General features: G+C 38.3%; 1 protein-coding gene across 1 annotated transcript in view; it reads right to left on the reverse strand.

The window, feature by feature from the left end:
- Window positions 1–4,999: 4,999 nt before the first annotated feature.
- LOC127441130 (segment polarity protein dishevelled homolog DVL-3-like) overlaps window positions 5,000–16,618 on the reverse strand; it is a 35,431-nt gene continuing 23,812 nt past the window's right edge. Inside the window, exons 11-15 of the mRNA XM_051698346.1 lie at window positions 13,437–13,586; window positions 13,155–13,286; window positions 12,780–12,947; window positions 7,502–7,705; window positions 5,000–6,228 (exon numbers count right to left, since the gene is read on the reverse strand). Coding sequence (XP_051554306.1) covers window positions 5,900–6,228; window positions 7,502–7,705; window positions 12,780–12,947; window positions 13,155–13,286; window positions 13,437–13,586 — 983 coding nt within the window. The 3' untranslated portion in view covers window positions 5,000–5,899. The remainder of the gene's footprint in view (window positions 6,229–7,501; window positions 7,706–12,779; window positions 12,948–13,154; window positions 13,287–13,436; window positions 13,587–16,618) is intronic.

Consider the following 16,618-nt stretch of genomic DNA (forward strand, 5'->3'; position numbering starts at 1 on the left):
ACACAGACTGAAGTAGTTTAAGTCTTTGGTTCTTTTAATTGTGATGATTTTGGCTCACATTTAACAAAAACCCACCAATTCACTATCTCAAAAAATTAGAATACATCATAAGACCAATAAAAAAAACATTTTTAGTGAATTGTTGGCCTTCTGGAAAGTATGTTCATTTACTGTATATGTACTCAATACTTGGTAGGGGCTCCTTTTGCTTTAATTACTGCCTCAATTCGGCGTGGCATAGAGGTGATCAGTTTGTGGCACTGCTGAGGTGGTATGGAAGCCCAGGTTTCTTTGACAGTGGCCTTCAGCTCATCTGCATTTTTTGGTCTCTTGTTTCTCATTTTCCTCTTGACAATACCCCATAGATTCTCTATGGGGTTTAGGTCTGGTGAGTTTGCTGGCCAGTCAAGCACACCAACACCATGGTCATTTAACCAACTTTTGGTGCTTTTGGCAGTGTGGGCAGGTGCCAAATTCTGCTGGAAAATGAAATCAGCATCTTTAAAAAGCTGGTCAGCAGAAGGAAGCATGAAGTGCTCCAAAATTTCTTGGTAAACGGGTGCAGTGACTTTGGTTTTCAAAAAAACACAATGGACCAACACCAGCAGATGACATTGCACCCCAAATCATCACAGACTGTGGAAACTTAACACTGGACTTCAAGCAACTTGGGCTATGAGCTTCTCCACCCTTCCTCCAGACTTTAGGACCTTGGATTCCAAATGAAATACAAAACTTGCTCTCATCTGAAAAGAGGACTTTGGACCACTGGGCAACAGTCCAGTTCTTCTTCTCCTTAGCCCAGGTAAGACGCCTCTGACGTTGTCTTTGGTTCAGGAGTGGCTTAACAAGAGGAATACGACAACTGTAGCCAAATTCCTTGACACGTCTGTGTGTGGTGGCTCTTGATGCCTTGACCCCAGCCTCAGTCCATTCCTTGTGAAGTTCACCCAAATTCTTGAATCGATTTTGCTTGACAATCATAAGGCTACGGTTCTCTCGGTTGGTTGTGCATCTTTTTCTTCCACACTTTTTCCTTCCACTCAACTTTCTGTTAACATGCTTGGATACAGCACTCTGTGAACAGCCAGCTTCTTTGGCAATGAATGTTTGTGGCTTACCCTCCTTGTGAAGGGTGTCAATGATTGTCTTCTGGACAACTGTCAGATCAGCAGTCTTCCCCATGATTGTGTAGCCTAGTGAACCAAACTGAGAGACCATTTTGAAGGCTCAGGAAACCTTTGCAGGTGTTTTGAGTTGATTAGCTGATTGGCATGTCACCATATTCTAATTTTTTGAGATAGTGAATTGGTGGGTTTTTGTTAAATGTGAGCCAAAATCATCACAATTAAAAGAACCAAAGACTTAAACTACTTCAGTCTGTATGCATTGAATTTATTTAATACACGAGTTTCACAATTTGAGTTGAATTACTGAAATAAATGAACTTTTCCACGACATTCTAATTTATTGAGATGCACCTGTATGTGTCAGTTGCTAATAAAGGTGCAAGTGATTTAGAAACACACATTAGCTCTGCACAGCATAAAGGGTCAGCAAAAGGTGAAAGTTCATCAGGTAATTAAGGTAATTAACTGGTTAAGACTTTATTCCGAAAAAAAGTTAAAATGCCCCATAAAGGTTTAAATGCTCCATAGAGTATTCATCTATTAGGAATATTTCCCCTTATGTAAAACAAGAAACTGAAACATGCTCCGTTTTATTTTTCTTCTTCTTTAAACTGTGCTACCTCTGGCAAGGTGCTATATACATTTTACACAATTTTTATTATTATTTAACTAAATAATGGTGTCTTATCATAAAAATAGATAGATTTACGGGACTTTCACCTGTTTGTAGACTATATTGATTTTATTTTAATTTCTTTTAATGTTTGAATTTGTATTTATTATTCACTTCAAAATATGTGCTTGACATTTCACATTTTGCTTGACACCTCCTGCCTTCAGAATAATGTTATACATGCACAGACAAACAAAAATTCTGTTTCATGCAGATATTAATATCAGAAATCTCCTGACAGTTTAAAGGCCTGGATCGTCTGCTCGGATTGTCACGGAGTGACCGTTATGATTTGTGAATCCAAGGAACTTTTGATCCTGATCCTGAAGTTTTGATTCTGGCTGATGGAACACGCGCTTCAGAGGAAGATATTACATGAGCGCTCGACAGGAAGAAAACGCAGGATTTTCGTGAGGTTCGTGAATTACATTAGTTTAAATTAGATATCTGTATATTTGCAGAAGGTATATAACAGAAGTTTTATTGATATTTGCTTTTTATCATTAGAAAAGTTACAGGGAACTGTTGAGGTGAGACTGTTAGAATACGAGCTTCCACAGGATGCTGGATCTGCTGAAGTTGTGTGAGGTTTGTTTATTACATCTGTTTAAACTAGATATGTGCATATTTGCAGATGGTATATGATATTAGTTTTATTGATATTTGCCTTTTTATCATTAGACAAGACAGGTAAAAGTTACAGGGAACTGTTGAGGAGAGGGAGGGAGAATGAAACAGACAAGCACTTTAACACTGAGCTCAAACGCATCTGCCGTGGCTCTGATATGCGGACCGTTTAAATGAGACTCTGTTGCACACCGATCTATTATTGTAGTAACACAATGGCACGTAGCAACAAAACAAACCATGACTGGTTGTTTACATGTCTCAGTCACTTTACATGCAAGCAGCGATTTTTCAGAGCCAAATCAGCCAAACAGAAAAATGTATCGGCCGATGCAGATTATTAAAAAATTTGCGAGGTAATAGTTTGATTAATTGTTTTTGCCAATTTAAGCAGATTACTTGATCTGTGTTAAATATGTAAAGCTATTTTTAATATCAGCTCCTGTTTTTTTACCTCTGTGTTGGTCGACAAACTGTTGGGAAATGATAGATTTGCTTTGTTCTTATAATGCTTAAAACCACTAAACTCTCTTTTTAGGTCTGTAGACATACACATTTTAGAGGATTAAAAATTTCTTTTGATCGTTGATTCTGTGACTAACTAATTTCACACAAGACACTCATTTGGCACCACCTCTGGCATCACCAGAAATGGGCACTGAATCATTAAATGGATCTGAACGAATTTTGGTTTAAGTAGTCAAAACACTCGAGCCACTTGGATACATTTAAATCCCACAATGCACTAGCACAGAGTAAAAAATTATATTGTGCACATGCACAGTTGTCATTACTGTAATTGATTAAATTATTTATTCAGGACCAGCTTGTGCTCAGTCTTTTATTGCCATATGTGAAACAGAAGCAAGTGCTCCACAAGATGTCCTTATTTTTGCATCTAATTTAGCAAACTTATATATAATATTATATTATAAATAGATAAAAAAAATTTGTATATTAATATAATACTTAAATCACTTAAAACACTTTTAAAATGACTGCTACACTTTACATCATCACTTTACATGACAATCAATATAGTCCCCAACCCCACCTTACCCTGTAAGGCACACACCTTCCCACCCCTTTCCTTGCAGCACTAGTGTTAACGAGCTCGGCTTCCCATACTTATCCTCACCCGAAGGCAAGCCAATCTGGAAAATGCATAAAAATTAAAAAAAAAAAAAAAAAAAAAACGGTAGCTTCAAAATGTACGTTTGAAGGATAAGTATATGTAATTCATGTTGTAGAACAAAATGTGAGTCTCTTCAAGTAATTTAAACATAGGCCTCTAAGGCAGAGAGCCTTCGTGAGGAAAGACACACGGACCCTCTCATAGTTAGAATCTCTTGAGATAACACACCCCACAGTGTGAGGATTGTAAAACTCCCTCTTCATTGTTGTAACAGAAAGCAAATGCTGCAGTGGGCCTACCATTTGTGTACCTCAGTAGAAATCCAGATTCATCAGACCAGGCTGTTTTCCAGTTATCAAATGTCCAGTTTTGGTGAGCCTGTGCCCACTGCAGCCTCAGCTTTCTGTTCTTGGCTGACAGAAGTGGAACCCAACGTGGTCTTCTGCTGTTGTAGCCCAACCGCCTAAATGTTTGACATGCATTCTGAGATGCAATTCTGCTCACTACAATTGTACAGAGGGGTTATCTGAGTTACCATAGCCTTTCTGTCAGCTCAAACCAGTCTGGCCATTCTCTGTTGACCTCTCTCATCAACAAGGTGTTTCCGTCCGCAGAACTGCTGCTCACTGGATGTTTTTTGTTTTTGGCACCATTCTGAGTAAATTCTAGAGACTGTTGTGTGTGAAAATCCCAGGAGATCAGCAGTTACAAAAATACTCAAACCAGCCCATCTGACACCAACAATCATGCCACGGTTGAAATCACTGAGATCACATTTTTTCCCCATTCTGATGATTGATGTGACATTAACTGAATGTCCAGACCTGTATCTGCATGATTTTATGCATTGCACTGTTGCCATACGATTGGCTGATTAGATAATCGCATGCATACGTTGGTGTACAGGTGTTCCTAATAAAGTGGTCGGTGAGCGTATAATGTAATTGATTAATTGTATACATTTATGACATTTAAAACTCATGCCCCGATGCAAATGATGTGAAATTCCCATTACAGTTATTCCAGGCACAGCTTCTTGGGTGATTACCTTTGGTGTTTTAATGCAATTAATTGTCCACTATTGATACTCTAGAGAATATGCTAAACAAAACTTTGTTCTATCCATAACCTTAATATAAAACCTACTGTTATCCTACAAAATGCTACAGGATATATTAGCATATAAGTAGCAGTGGCTACATCATCCCAAAACAATACTGACACAACCCCTACCTTTCAATACTCTGAGATTGCCCTTTTAAGATCTTAAAATTATATTAAAAAAAGGTTGGTGAATATCAATATTAGCCAACAAACAATGGAAGCAGGTGTGGACAAACCCAGAAACATTTGGATTGCATCCCACAAAGTCAATAGTGGAACCTTATTAGAACAGATGTAATAAAAACACACATACACAAGGATACTCCAAGCTTGTCACAATAAAACTATATTTATAAATAAAATAATAATAAAAAAAATCTCCTTAACATGGTACTTCAAAAAGTCTCCCAATACAGTATTGCTGACAAACACTGAAAAAATAGATTCTCAGTAAAAACAATTTCCATGAATAATGAAATCTCTGCATAAGAAATTTACTGTGAAAGTAAAAATGTAGAAACGGCAAAAAAACAAAAACAAATTAAGAACCTCCTACTATGCATTAAAACAGGGCCGAGTACAACACAATTTTCTCTTCAAAATTTAACATTTATGTCCTTGGTTGGACTACATTCACCTTGAATCCTCACCCCATATAGTGTTTTAGACTAAATCCTATTGAATTATTGCTACTTCCTCAATGTCTCCTTTTTCTCAAGAGGATATCTTTCCATTTTCTCCAACAATACATTTCTATTTTGTGGTGATTTTGCTTAACATTTCATATAAAGGGACTGTTTATCCAAAATCAATTCTGTCATTTACTCACCCCCATGTTGTTGCAAACCCATATGACTTTTGCAAAACACAAAATGTGCAGAATGACAGCCTCAGTCACCATTCACTTTCATTGAAAAAATTAAAAGTGAATGGTGACAGAGATGAACAGAGGGCCGAAGATCTCCTTTTGTTCCACTGGACAAAGAAAGTCATACAGAACAACATGAGGGTAAGTAGATGATGACAGAATTTTTAATGACAGGATGCAAAAACTGATGTTGCTTAAGCTTTAAGTATTCTAATTTCTAAGACCTAAATAATGTTGGGGCTCACAAGCTACTGATCTCTCGGTCAGCACTAATTCTAATTGCTTGCACTAGTAGGCCACGGTTTTTGTAATCCATAAGGCAAAAAAATATTTGGGCACTTCTGCTCTAAACAGTCACACTGTTACATGATGTCGACGAAGAACTCCCCATTGGCCGTGTTGCATGAGCGGCGCGAGCCGGTGAGTTTGGGGGGAATGTTGGCGAGATGGCGGCCGGACGTGGACCCCAGGGTCCCTTGTGCTGATCCCTGCTTCAGGCTGTAGCTGTGAGATCGTGAGCTCCGCACACTGCCCTCACTGGGGGGCGCCGCAGAGCGCTCGCTCGGTGCTCGGTCTCTACGGAAGTCAAACTCGAGTGCGTCGCCCATCTCGCTGCCCCCTCCCAACCTGAAGTCTCCAGCCGCCGTTTTCCCCTCAGTCCGGCTCCAACTGCAGTTTGAACCACTGCTCCCTACAGATGACAACAAGCAACTTTTGGTTGTCAACATATAGAGTGCAACAGTCTGGTTCCAGAAGAAAAAAAATCCCATTTATTTTTTCCACAGAGTAATTTACTATTAACAATAACTTACAAACCTTTTAAGACAGACCTACCGTGAGTTCAAAGCTTGTTTATCAATGGTAGATGCTTCTGTTGAAGCGATCATTTTTTAGCATTACATCATTTTTTAAAAATCGTGTTTAGTAGTGAAATTCCTGGTGAAGAACTACACTACCCATGATCCTGGAGGGGGAAAATGCACCAATCAGAGAATTGTGGCAAACAAACCACGGCAAAAGAGCTCTGCAGCGACCTCTGACTTTATGACGCAATAAAATCGTCTCCCTACACTGTCAAACTACTTATATTTGTATGGATCTGAATATTTTGCAATATATATTATATATGTTAATTCTATTCTCAATCTAAAACTGTAAATCAATAGTTTTATAATTTTCCTTTGTTTTAATTTGATTATGTCGTTTGACATGCTTCATAGTACTGTAGTTCATACCCTCATGAAAGACAGTCTTGTATCTTTAGTCTTTTTCAAAAAAAATTTAGCTTTAAATCAAAGTTTGTAATGTTGTGATACACATCAGAGCTGGTTGGTTTGGTTCATGGGATAGTACTCTTTTATGAAGGATTTTATGAAATCCCGATTGAAAAAATAAAAAAAAAAGTCAATGGAAAAAATACTTCCAGAACCAAGTCGTCTGAAGAATTGGGTGTGCACTGTTGCGCTCCGTTGTCAAACCATGAGTCAATCTGATTGAAATGAAGGTTTAAAATGTGGTTCGCAAAATACATCTAACAATTCAAATAACAGTAATTATCCAGAAAATGTACCCAAAGTTGTTTCTATAAAGTATTCAAATCACATAAAATCGAAAGTGGCACCACTGACGTTCTTAATAAACATTCCTGGTCCATTGTGAACAATTCATTGGTGCATGTTATACTGAAGGAAAAAAAATGGTCTTCATAATCTTTCTTTAAAATAAAATTACTTGCTCCACCTCTGAAACAGCTTTCATTTCTGGCTGAAATCACCAAGCTCTCTTATCTTTCAATCCCTGTCATACAGACACCACATTGGTCTATTCTGGTATGTAATGCCAGCTTTTTATGATCCATGATTTGAGAACTCATTCATATCCATAGCATAAATGTGCGGGACGAGTTGAAACCTGAAGTTTGATGCTTAGAGTTAGGGGTTTTGAACAGTAATAATGTGTCTCACCTTCACTGTGCTGGCTGCCTGCGCTGCCTCCACCTGCTTCAGAGTAGTTGTGCACTGGCTCCGGGTGGGAATGGGCTGTGGGGTACTGGTAAGGGAATGCTGTGGGCCAGGGAGCTTCATTGAGGTGCAGTAATGGAGCGAGAGTGTCCTGATCAGACGCTCCGCTCGACCCATCATGGTCATGCAGAGAGAGATGGGCCATATCTTTAACAAAACACAGTCAGGTTGATTAAGCAGAGTGTCAACACAACAGAAAATAAGTTATCTTTGTGATATGAATGACAGTGTTTCTTGCAGTGGTGGTTCTGCAAAAAATAAATTATATATTTTGCCCAAGTTGTGAGTCTGTATTTACTGTGCAGAGATAAAAGAGTGAGTACCGCAATATAATAAAAATACAATAAATATCTAACACTTCTGTCTATTGCATTTACTTGCTGGCTGCTCACAAAAACACAACCTGTAGTATCGAAATTCACGAATGACACTTACAAGTCAACTCTTAGCAAATGAGTCAAAAAAAAAAATCATCCCTGGCGCTTGAATCATTATAATGAATTACTCACTGAATTTGTTAGAACAGTCACCCCATTAACATCTGACTCACTGACTGGATGTTTAAATGACAACATGTAGTAAAGATACACATTCACAAGATGTGGTATTTTTATTAAAAACCATTCAAATTAGGGCTGTCAATCGATTAAACTTTTTAATCAAATCAATTGCGTCATATGATCAAAATTAGCTGAAAAATGCTTCCAAAATAGAGAATTCATTATGATTAAAATAATTGTTAATAAACAATTTTAAAATATAATGTAATAATAAATAAGGCATGTATATAGGAAATAATTGTTAATTTATGCAATTAAGACATATATATATATATATAAAATACACACACAAATAAAGCTGAATAATAGATTATACAACAAAGTGTTCTTTTAAAGTCTATATATATATAGTCTTAATTGCATAAATTCTTAACACAATTATTTCTAAAATAATTGCATTCATTTTTAACACAATTAATTATTTTTTACATAATCGCACTGTAGTAACAGGTAAAATCGACAGCCTTTCAATATGTTGCAAAAATAGTATTGTTTTAATATTTAGTATTGTATGTAGGAGTAATGTAATATTTATTTAATATAGTATTTAGGAGGCAGCTTCCGCAAAAACAGAATTCTGTAGGAAACACTGCAATGACATCCTGTGTAAATAAACAATAGTGATGAAGTTACATTTCAGTTGGCAGAGATGTATAAAGTATTGGACTATGAACAGTTGGCTATGCTCCGCCAAGTTAGAAACATCATTTTCCCATTTTCTGACATGACCACACTAAACAGCAATGGAATATTTATACAGCTAAATAATCAAAGAGAAAATAGCCTTTCTGTGAGTGCATGTTATTGCTTCTGCCTCCCAAGAATCTTTCAAGAACCAGTTGGTGATCATAAATTCAACAACTGCAATACAATAACTCAAATCTAAATCGCAGATTAAAATATCCGGACAGTTTACAATAAAATAATGCATTTGTTTTATTTAAATATACAAGTCAAGAACCAAAAGTAAACTGTATTATTCCACTATTCTGTTTTCTTTCATTTCTTTTATCATTTATTCAGCCACATGTCATTTGAAACCCATATGATTTTCTTTCTTCCCTGAAACAAAAACTTTTTTTCTCTCGATACAATGAAAGTGTAGTGACCAGGAGCTATCAAACTCCAAAAAGCCACATGATAGAAATTTAAATCATTATTCACTGAAAATCCCTTTGCAGCAGCTCTCATTCACAATTCTGAATGGTCAAACTTGCTGTTTTGTTTGGTTACGTGTCATGCAAAAACTAGTGAGCTTTGGTCTCAAAAACATCAAACTTGGCATGATGCATCTTAGCACACCACCATGATTGAAAATACAAACTTAGAATGTTGTGCACAATTTATATAAAAACTATTTTATTACCCTTTCATGGTGCTTTTTTGTATTGTTTTGGAGCTTGACAGTCCTTAGTCACTATATGCTTTCCTTGTATGAAAATGAGCAGCTTGGACATTCTTAAAAATATTTTATTTTGTGTTCTAGAGAAGAAAGTCATACAGGTTTTGAACAATATAAGGGTGAATAAATGATGACAGAATTGTCATTTTTAGGTGAACTATCCCTTTAACTGTAGTCCTTATGGCACTTTTCCACTGCATGTTACGGTTCGACTCGACTCTGCTCACTTTACTTTTCTGAGCTTGCTTTTCCACTGCAGTTTAGTGCAGCCTCAACATGGGTGGGATTATAGGCTGATCGTCATAGTTGCATCTCTCCATCCAGCTCTCATTGGATCCTCTCCTTGGCAGCTTGATTTCAACACTGAACTTTATTTTGTATGTATTTTAATTGAAAATTCAAAAGAAACTGAAAAAAATGAAGTGCAATTAAAATGTGTTGTTCAACTTTTTTAAATATGGCTTTTCAACAGTTGTGAAGGGCAACATCTCTTTGGCAACAAACTTACCTCATCCATGCATTCTCTCCATCATGGGCTACCGGTCAAGTATTTCGTTGTCTGGGCAAATACATCACTAATTGTGGGTTGTTGCGGGTTTAATGTTAGTGTTTTATTACCTTTCATCCCAGGACCCAGTTTAGCTGCTTCGGAAGGGTAATGACTTTGAATGAGTGTGAATAAATTTGTTTTGTTCCCTCCTAGGGCTGGGCGATATTCAAGAAATACAGGTGCATCTCAAAAAATTAGAATGTCGTGGAAAAGTTCATTTATTTCAGTAATTCAACTCAAATTGTGAAACTCGTGTATTAAATAAATTCAATGCACACAGACTGAAGTAGTTTAAGTCTTTGGTTCTTTTAATTGTGATGATTTTGGCTCACATTTAACAAAAACCCACCAATTCACTATCTCAAAAAATTAGAATATGGTGACATGCCAATCAGCTAATCAACTCAAAACACCTGCAAAGGTTTCCTGAGCCTTCAAAATGGTCTCTCAGTTTGGTTCACTAGGTTACACAATCATGGGGAAGACTGCTGATCTGACAGTTGTCCAGAAGACAATCATTGACACCCTTCACAAGGAGGGTAAGCCACAAACATTCATTGCCAAAGAAGCTGGCTGTTCATAGAGTGCTGTATCCAAGCATGTTAACAGAAAGTTGAGTGGAAGGAAAAAGTGTGGAAGAAAAAGATGCACAACCAACCGAGAGAACCGCAGCCTTATGAGGATTGTCAAGCAAAATCGATTCAAGAATTTGGGTGAACTTCACAAGGAATGGACTGAGGCTGGGGTCAAGGCATCAAGAGCCACCACACACAGACGTGTCAAGGAATTTGGCTACAGTTGTCGTATTCCTCTTGTTAAGCCACTCCTGAACCACAGACAACGTCAGAGGCATCTTACCTGGGCTAAGGAGAAGAAGAACTGGACTGTTGCCCAGTGGTCCAAAGTCCTCTTTTCAGATGAGAGCAAGTTTTGTATTTCATTTGGAAACCAAGGTCCTAAAGTCTGGAGGAAGGGTGGAGAAGCTCATAGCCCAAGTTGCTTGAAGTCCAGTGTTAAGTTTCCACAGTCTGTGATGATTTGGGGTGCAATGTCATCTGCTGGTGTTGGTCCATTGTGTTTTTTTTGAAAACCAAAGTCACTGCACCCGTTTACCAAGAAATTTTGGAGCACTTCATGCTTCCTTCTGCTGACCAGCTTTTTAAAGATGCTGATTTCATTTTCCAGCAGGATTTGGCACCTGCCCACACTGCCAAAAGCACAAAAAGTTGGTTAAATGACCATGGTGTTGGTGTGCTTGACTGGCCAGCAAACTCACCAGACCTGAACCCCATAGAGAATCTATGGGGTATTGTCAAGAGGAAAATGAGAAACAAGAGACCATAAAATGCAGATGAGCTGAAGGCCACTGTCAAAGAAACCTGGACTTCCATACCACCTCAGCAGTGCCACAAACTGATCACCTCCATGCCACGCCGAATTGAGGCAGTAATTAAAGCAAAAGGAGCCCCTACCAAGTATTGAGTACATATACAGTAAATGAACATACTTTCCAGAAGGCCAACAATTCACTAAAAATGTTTTTTTTATTGGTCTTATGATGTATTCTAATTTTTTGGGATAGTGAATTGGTGGGTTTTTGTTAAATGTGAGCCAAAATAATCACAATTAAAAGAACCAAAGACTTAAACTACTTCAGTCTGTGTGCACTGAATTTATTTAATACACGAGTTTCACAATTTGAGTTGAATTACTGAAATAAATGAACTTTTCCACGACATTCTAATTTATTGAGATGCACCTGTATGTTCATAATATTTGTATAAAAAATAAATAAATCACAATATTCAATTACATCGTCAACCCCCTGGATGAGGGATCGGTGAATATTCTTACTTTAGTGATTTTGCATTGAAAATTAAATTCATTTAAAAAAAAAAAAAAAAACAACTTCAAAGACATTTCAAATTGCACTTCAAACGAAACAAAAAAGCAATTAAAATAAAGTGGTCAAAATAAATACATAAATAAATAAATAAAATAATAATCATATATAACCACCTTTCTATTTACCGTCACGCAAGTATCCGTCCATGACAACAGGCGGACAATTACGAATACAAATTAAGATCTAAAAACAATTCTAAATGTAAAGAAGTCATTTGCTGCATTCTCATAGACAATACTATTCTTGCAAAAAAAAATACAGAAGACTGAAACAAAGAGAGTGAGAACCCTTTACGTACGCGTTCCACGAGACTGCACGCCGACGAACTAACAGCGAGTCAGACATGCGCATAGACGGCTTTTCTGTCAACTGTTCTTAAAAATATAATAAAGTGTCTTCAAGCGCATGTCTGTGTGTCTAACAACATTTCTTGTGTCATTCCGAATACAAGATGTCTTGCAGTTACCCACCATGCACATTATATTCGCTGCAATTAAACGTCTTCTGTCAGTGCGTGTACTTTGCTGCCTGTGTAATTTGATAGGTTGGTAAAGAACATCTGGCTTTCAGTGTGTTATTTAGGTTCATTTATCATGGGTTTCAAACTCTTCATTAGGCAACTATTCTTTATTTAAGGCTATTCTATTCATTAGGCTATTGTATTGATATTGGAAGTTCCATTCATAATGTTTCCCCCTTTTACACAGTATAAAATTTCACACCGGTGTTGTCCCTTGTACCGAGTAAAACTAGTAACACCGTACAATGTGCAACCTTAATAGTCATAGAGAAAAAGCACTTACTGCCAGAAAGGTCTCCAAAGATGTAGTAGCACTGTTCAGAGAAGGTGATTTTGTTAACAGTGTGGCGGATGAAGCCGGCCTTCAGCAGGTTGCTGGCGTACTTGCGTGCTTCACGGCGATCTGTAAACCCTTCCACATGATGAAACAGCCAGTCGACAACATCCGAGCCTATATGCCAACAAACACATTCATATACTTTAAGCACTGTCCTAAATGATGCACTTATTTCTTGATTTATTCTTAAACACACATAAATTAAAATGGCACATAGCAAATCTAGAACTAACTAATAAAGGAAATTAATGTTTCAAAACACCTTATGTAAAATATGACCTAAAAAGACCTAATAGCAAGCAACTGAAATGCAGGTCTGACCTATGAAAGCATTGGCTATTGTGATCTTCAGCCACATCCTGTCTCGAACTTCCAGTCCTGAGTCTGGACAGGCCATTGCTTTTGCAACTGTTGCCATGTCGCTGTGGACGGACAGGTGGTAGTCATCAAATCCTGCCAGGAGGAGAAAAAAAATACAATGTTTTCAAAGGAGCTTTCAGTTATTGAAAACTGTAAACTGGGACTGAGTGTTCATTTGCTGTAGGTAAAGGTTACATTAGGTCATTAGGTTGTCTGGAGGAGGAGATCGGGGAGGAGTCTTACTTTCAGTCTCTGGGATGGAGCTGGAGATGGAGGAGCTGGTGGAGGTGACGGTGCTCATGGAAGGACTCATGCCATATGGGGGGTAGACACCCGTCATGGCTGCCGTATGGGACACCCAGGCTGCAGGGTCAATGGGCCGGATGGGCTCACCTGAGAAACAGGTCAATCAATAAATCAACAAAGCTGTACAGAAATTGCTTGAATTTTCACTTGAACAACCTTTAGAGACCTCACATATTGCTATGAAAGAGAAAGCTTTAAGCAGAGACATATTCAAATAAAAACATTGTAACAACTGCAGTTATGGTTTCCATTTTTTGGGTCATGTGACGCCACACAAGGATTGGACATGAACGGCGAGCTCTGCACACTTTGCTAGTTTTAACACTTTTAATGACATAAACCGGTGTGATTCGATACACACTGCTCTAGGAGGACAATATGTCAAAGAATTCAAAATCCTGGGGCTCTGGAGACATTAAAATACACTTACGTGCTCAAGCTGACGCCCCCGAGCAGGCCGCGAGCCTGGGAGTCGACTTAGTTGGGGAAGTGCGAGAAATACGGCAAGAGATGCTGAACATGTCGGCAATGCTGACGAAGGTTGTTGCTGATTCGGAGGATCTTGCTGTAATACGTCGATCGATCACTGTCACTGGTTACAAGAGTGGGGGATGTCAAGAAAAGGATCGATTAGAAGTTGGAGGACATGGAGAACCGTAACCGGCGGAATAACGTCCATATTGTCGGAATTCCTGAGGGCAAAGAGGGACAGGATATGGTGAAATTCCTGGATGGGCTCCTTCCGAATCTGCTCGACATAGCAGACCATAAGCTGGAAATCGAGGGAGCTCACAGGGTTCCTGCTCGGCGATCCGTGGAGGGAGACAGGCCCCGATCAATTCTGGCCAAATTACTGAGATCATCATCCTATAAGGATCTTGTATTACACGAGGCGAGGAGTAAAGGAAGGCATTCTTGGAAAAACCACAGCATTTTCTTGTTCCCAGATTTGCGAATTCGACAAGAGAGAAACGTGATAGATTCAAGGAATAAGAAACTTTTACATCAATGGAAGATCGCTTTTGCACTGATATTCCTGGCCAAATTGAGAATAGATGCTAAGGATGGCCGTAAAACATTCACATGCCCACAGCAAGCGATGTCCTTCATACAGTCAATGGTATAAGTCATATTGTTGACTTACGCTTATTACTCCTATTGGCTGGAGTTTGTTTTGTGGAGTATTTCTTGCAAAACATTGGAGTGATTAAGTCATTTGTTTGCACTCATGTTGCAGCCGAGTGGAGCGGCTCACTGAACATTCGCTTGACTGTGCACTTTTTTTCTTGTGCTGGTTCCGCCAAACGGCTGGAGTTTATTTTGTAGAGTAACACACCTTCAGGATAGTTTTATGGATGAATAAACATGCTCTTTGTGTTTATTCCGCCTAATGACTGGAGTTTGTTTTATAGATTATCTTTTGCCGTGTAATTCTCTCTCAAAAAATTGGCATAGAAACACCAGACTTGAGTAATCTGACGGCAAGGTTGCCGTGGGCATGCATGGACTGTTTGAGTTTAGAGGGTTGGACGCCAGTTGGCACTGTCGTGCGTGGGGTTAATGCACATGTTTTTCTTTTTTCTGTTTGTTTGGTTCTGGGGGATGTTCGGGTTTTAATGGTTGCACTAATGTTGGAATGTGGTCTTTATAATCTTGTTTTTGACACACAATCTATTTTTTCTTATATGTCAAAAGTTAATATGAGTGGATTGTCTCTCTCCACATGGAATGTGAATGGGTTGGGGCACCCCATAAAAAGAAGGAAGGTTATTTTTCTCCTTAAGCGTAAGAAATATGATATAGTGTTTCTTCAAGAAATGCATCTTTCTCTGCAGGAAGCTGAAAAATTTGGAAGGATATGGGTGGGCATTTTTTTTTATAGTGCTGGCTCGAGTAAGAGCAGGGGGGTCATTATATTGTAAGTAAGCATCTACAATTCAAATGTCTCAAACAGAATTAAGATAAATTAGGAAGAGTCATTTTTTTTGCTGAAATTCAGGGGCAAAGTTTTATTTTGGCTAATATTTATGCACCTAACGCTGATGATCAGGGCTTTTTTTTTATTGATCTTGAAGGGATGTTGTAAGCCGCTGGCACCCCTCATGATATAATATTGGGAGGAGACTTTAATCTTTTGATGGACTCTGTTCTTGATCACAGTGAAGCAAAAGTGTGTAAGCCCCCTAGAGCAACATTGACGCTTCATAGGATGTGTAAAAATCTTGGTCTTACAGATATTTGGAGGATTTTGAACCCATCTGGGAGGGACTATACATTTTTTTCATCAGTCCATAAGATTTACTCTAGATTTTTTTTTTATATCCAAGTCCCTCATTTCATCTGTTGTTGATTGCTCAATTGGAAACATTTTTGTCTCGGATCACGCCCTGGTGTGTTTAGAGGTGTTGCCACATATGGAGAAAAGAAAATCATATAGTTGGCGCTTTAATGTATCCCTTTTGCAAAATCCTGAATTCCAACAAATGTTAAAAGCTGAAATCAATGTTTATATGGAGACCAACTGGCCCTCAGTATCCTCTGTGGGCGTGGCTTGGGAGGCACTGAAGGCGGTTCTTAGGGGTCGGATCATACAGTATGCCGCATTCACCAAAAAATCCAAAGCACAAGAACTCATGGAATTGGAAGGGAATATTAAAAGGGCTGAAGCACCAAATGTCAACTAATGGCCTAATGGACCCGACTGAAATACAGATATAATACTATTTTGTTAGGTGGAGTTTTGGCTATGCAGGGCAAGACAGTCATACTTTGAGTCGGGGGACAAGGCAGGAAAACTTCTGGCTAGATAGATAAATCAGAGAGAGTCTTTTTCTACCATTCCCTCAGTGAAATCTGCTGGTGGTGAAATATTTACCTTGGCCATTGATATTAATAATGCCTTTAAAGAGTTCTATCTTGATCTCTATAGTTCCACATCTTTGTTAACTGATGAAGATATTAGAATTTGTGGTACAATTAGAACTCCCTAAACTGACGAATGAGCAAAAAAATTCTCTTGATTCTGAGATAACCTTGGAGGAGCTTGGCGAGGTAATTAAAGCCTTGACTTCAGGCAAGACTCCGGGGCCAGATGGCTTTGCCGCTGAATATTTTAAATC

The sequence above is a fragment of the Myxocyprinus asiaticus genome, chromosome 5 (genome assembly GCF_019703515.2).
Source record: "Myxocyprinus asiaticus isolate MX2 ecotype Aquarium Trade chromosome 5, UBuf_Myxa_2, whole genome shotgun sequence".
NCBI lineage: Eukaryota > Metazoa > Chordata > Actinopteri > Cypriniformes > Catostomidae > Myxocyprinus > Myxocyprinus asiaticus.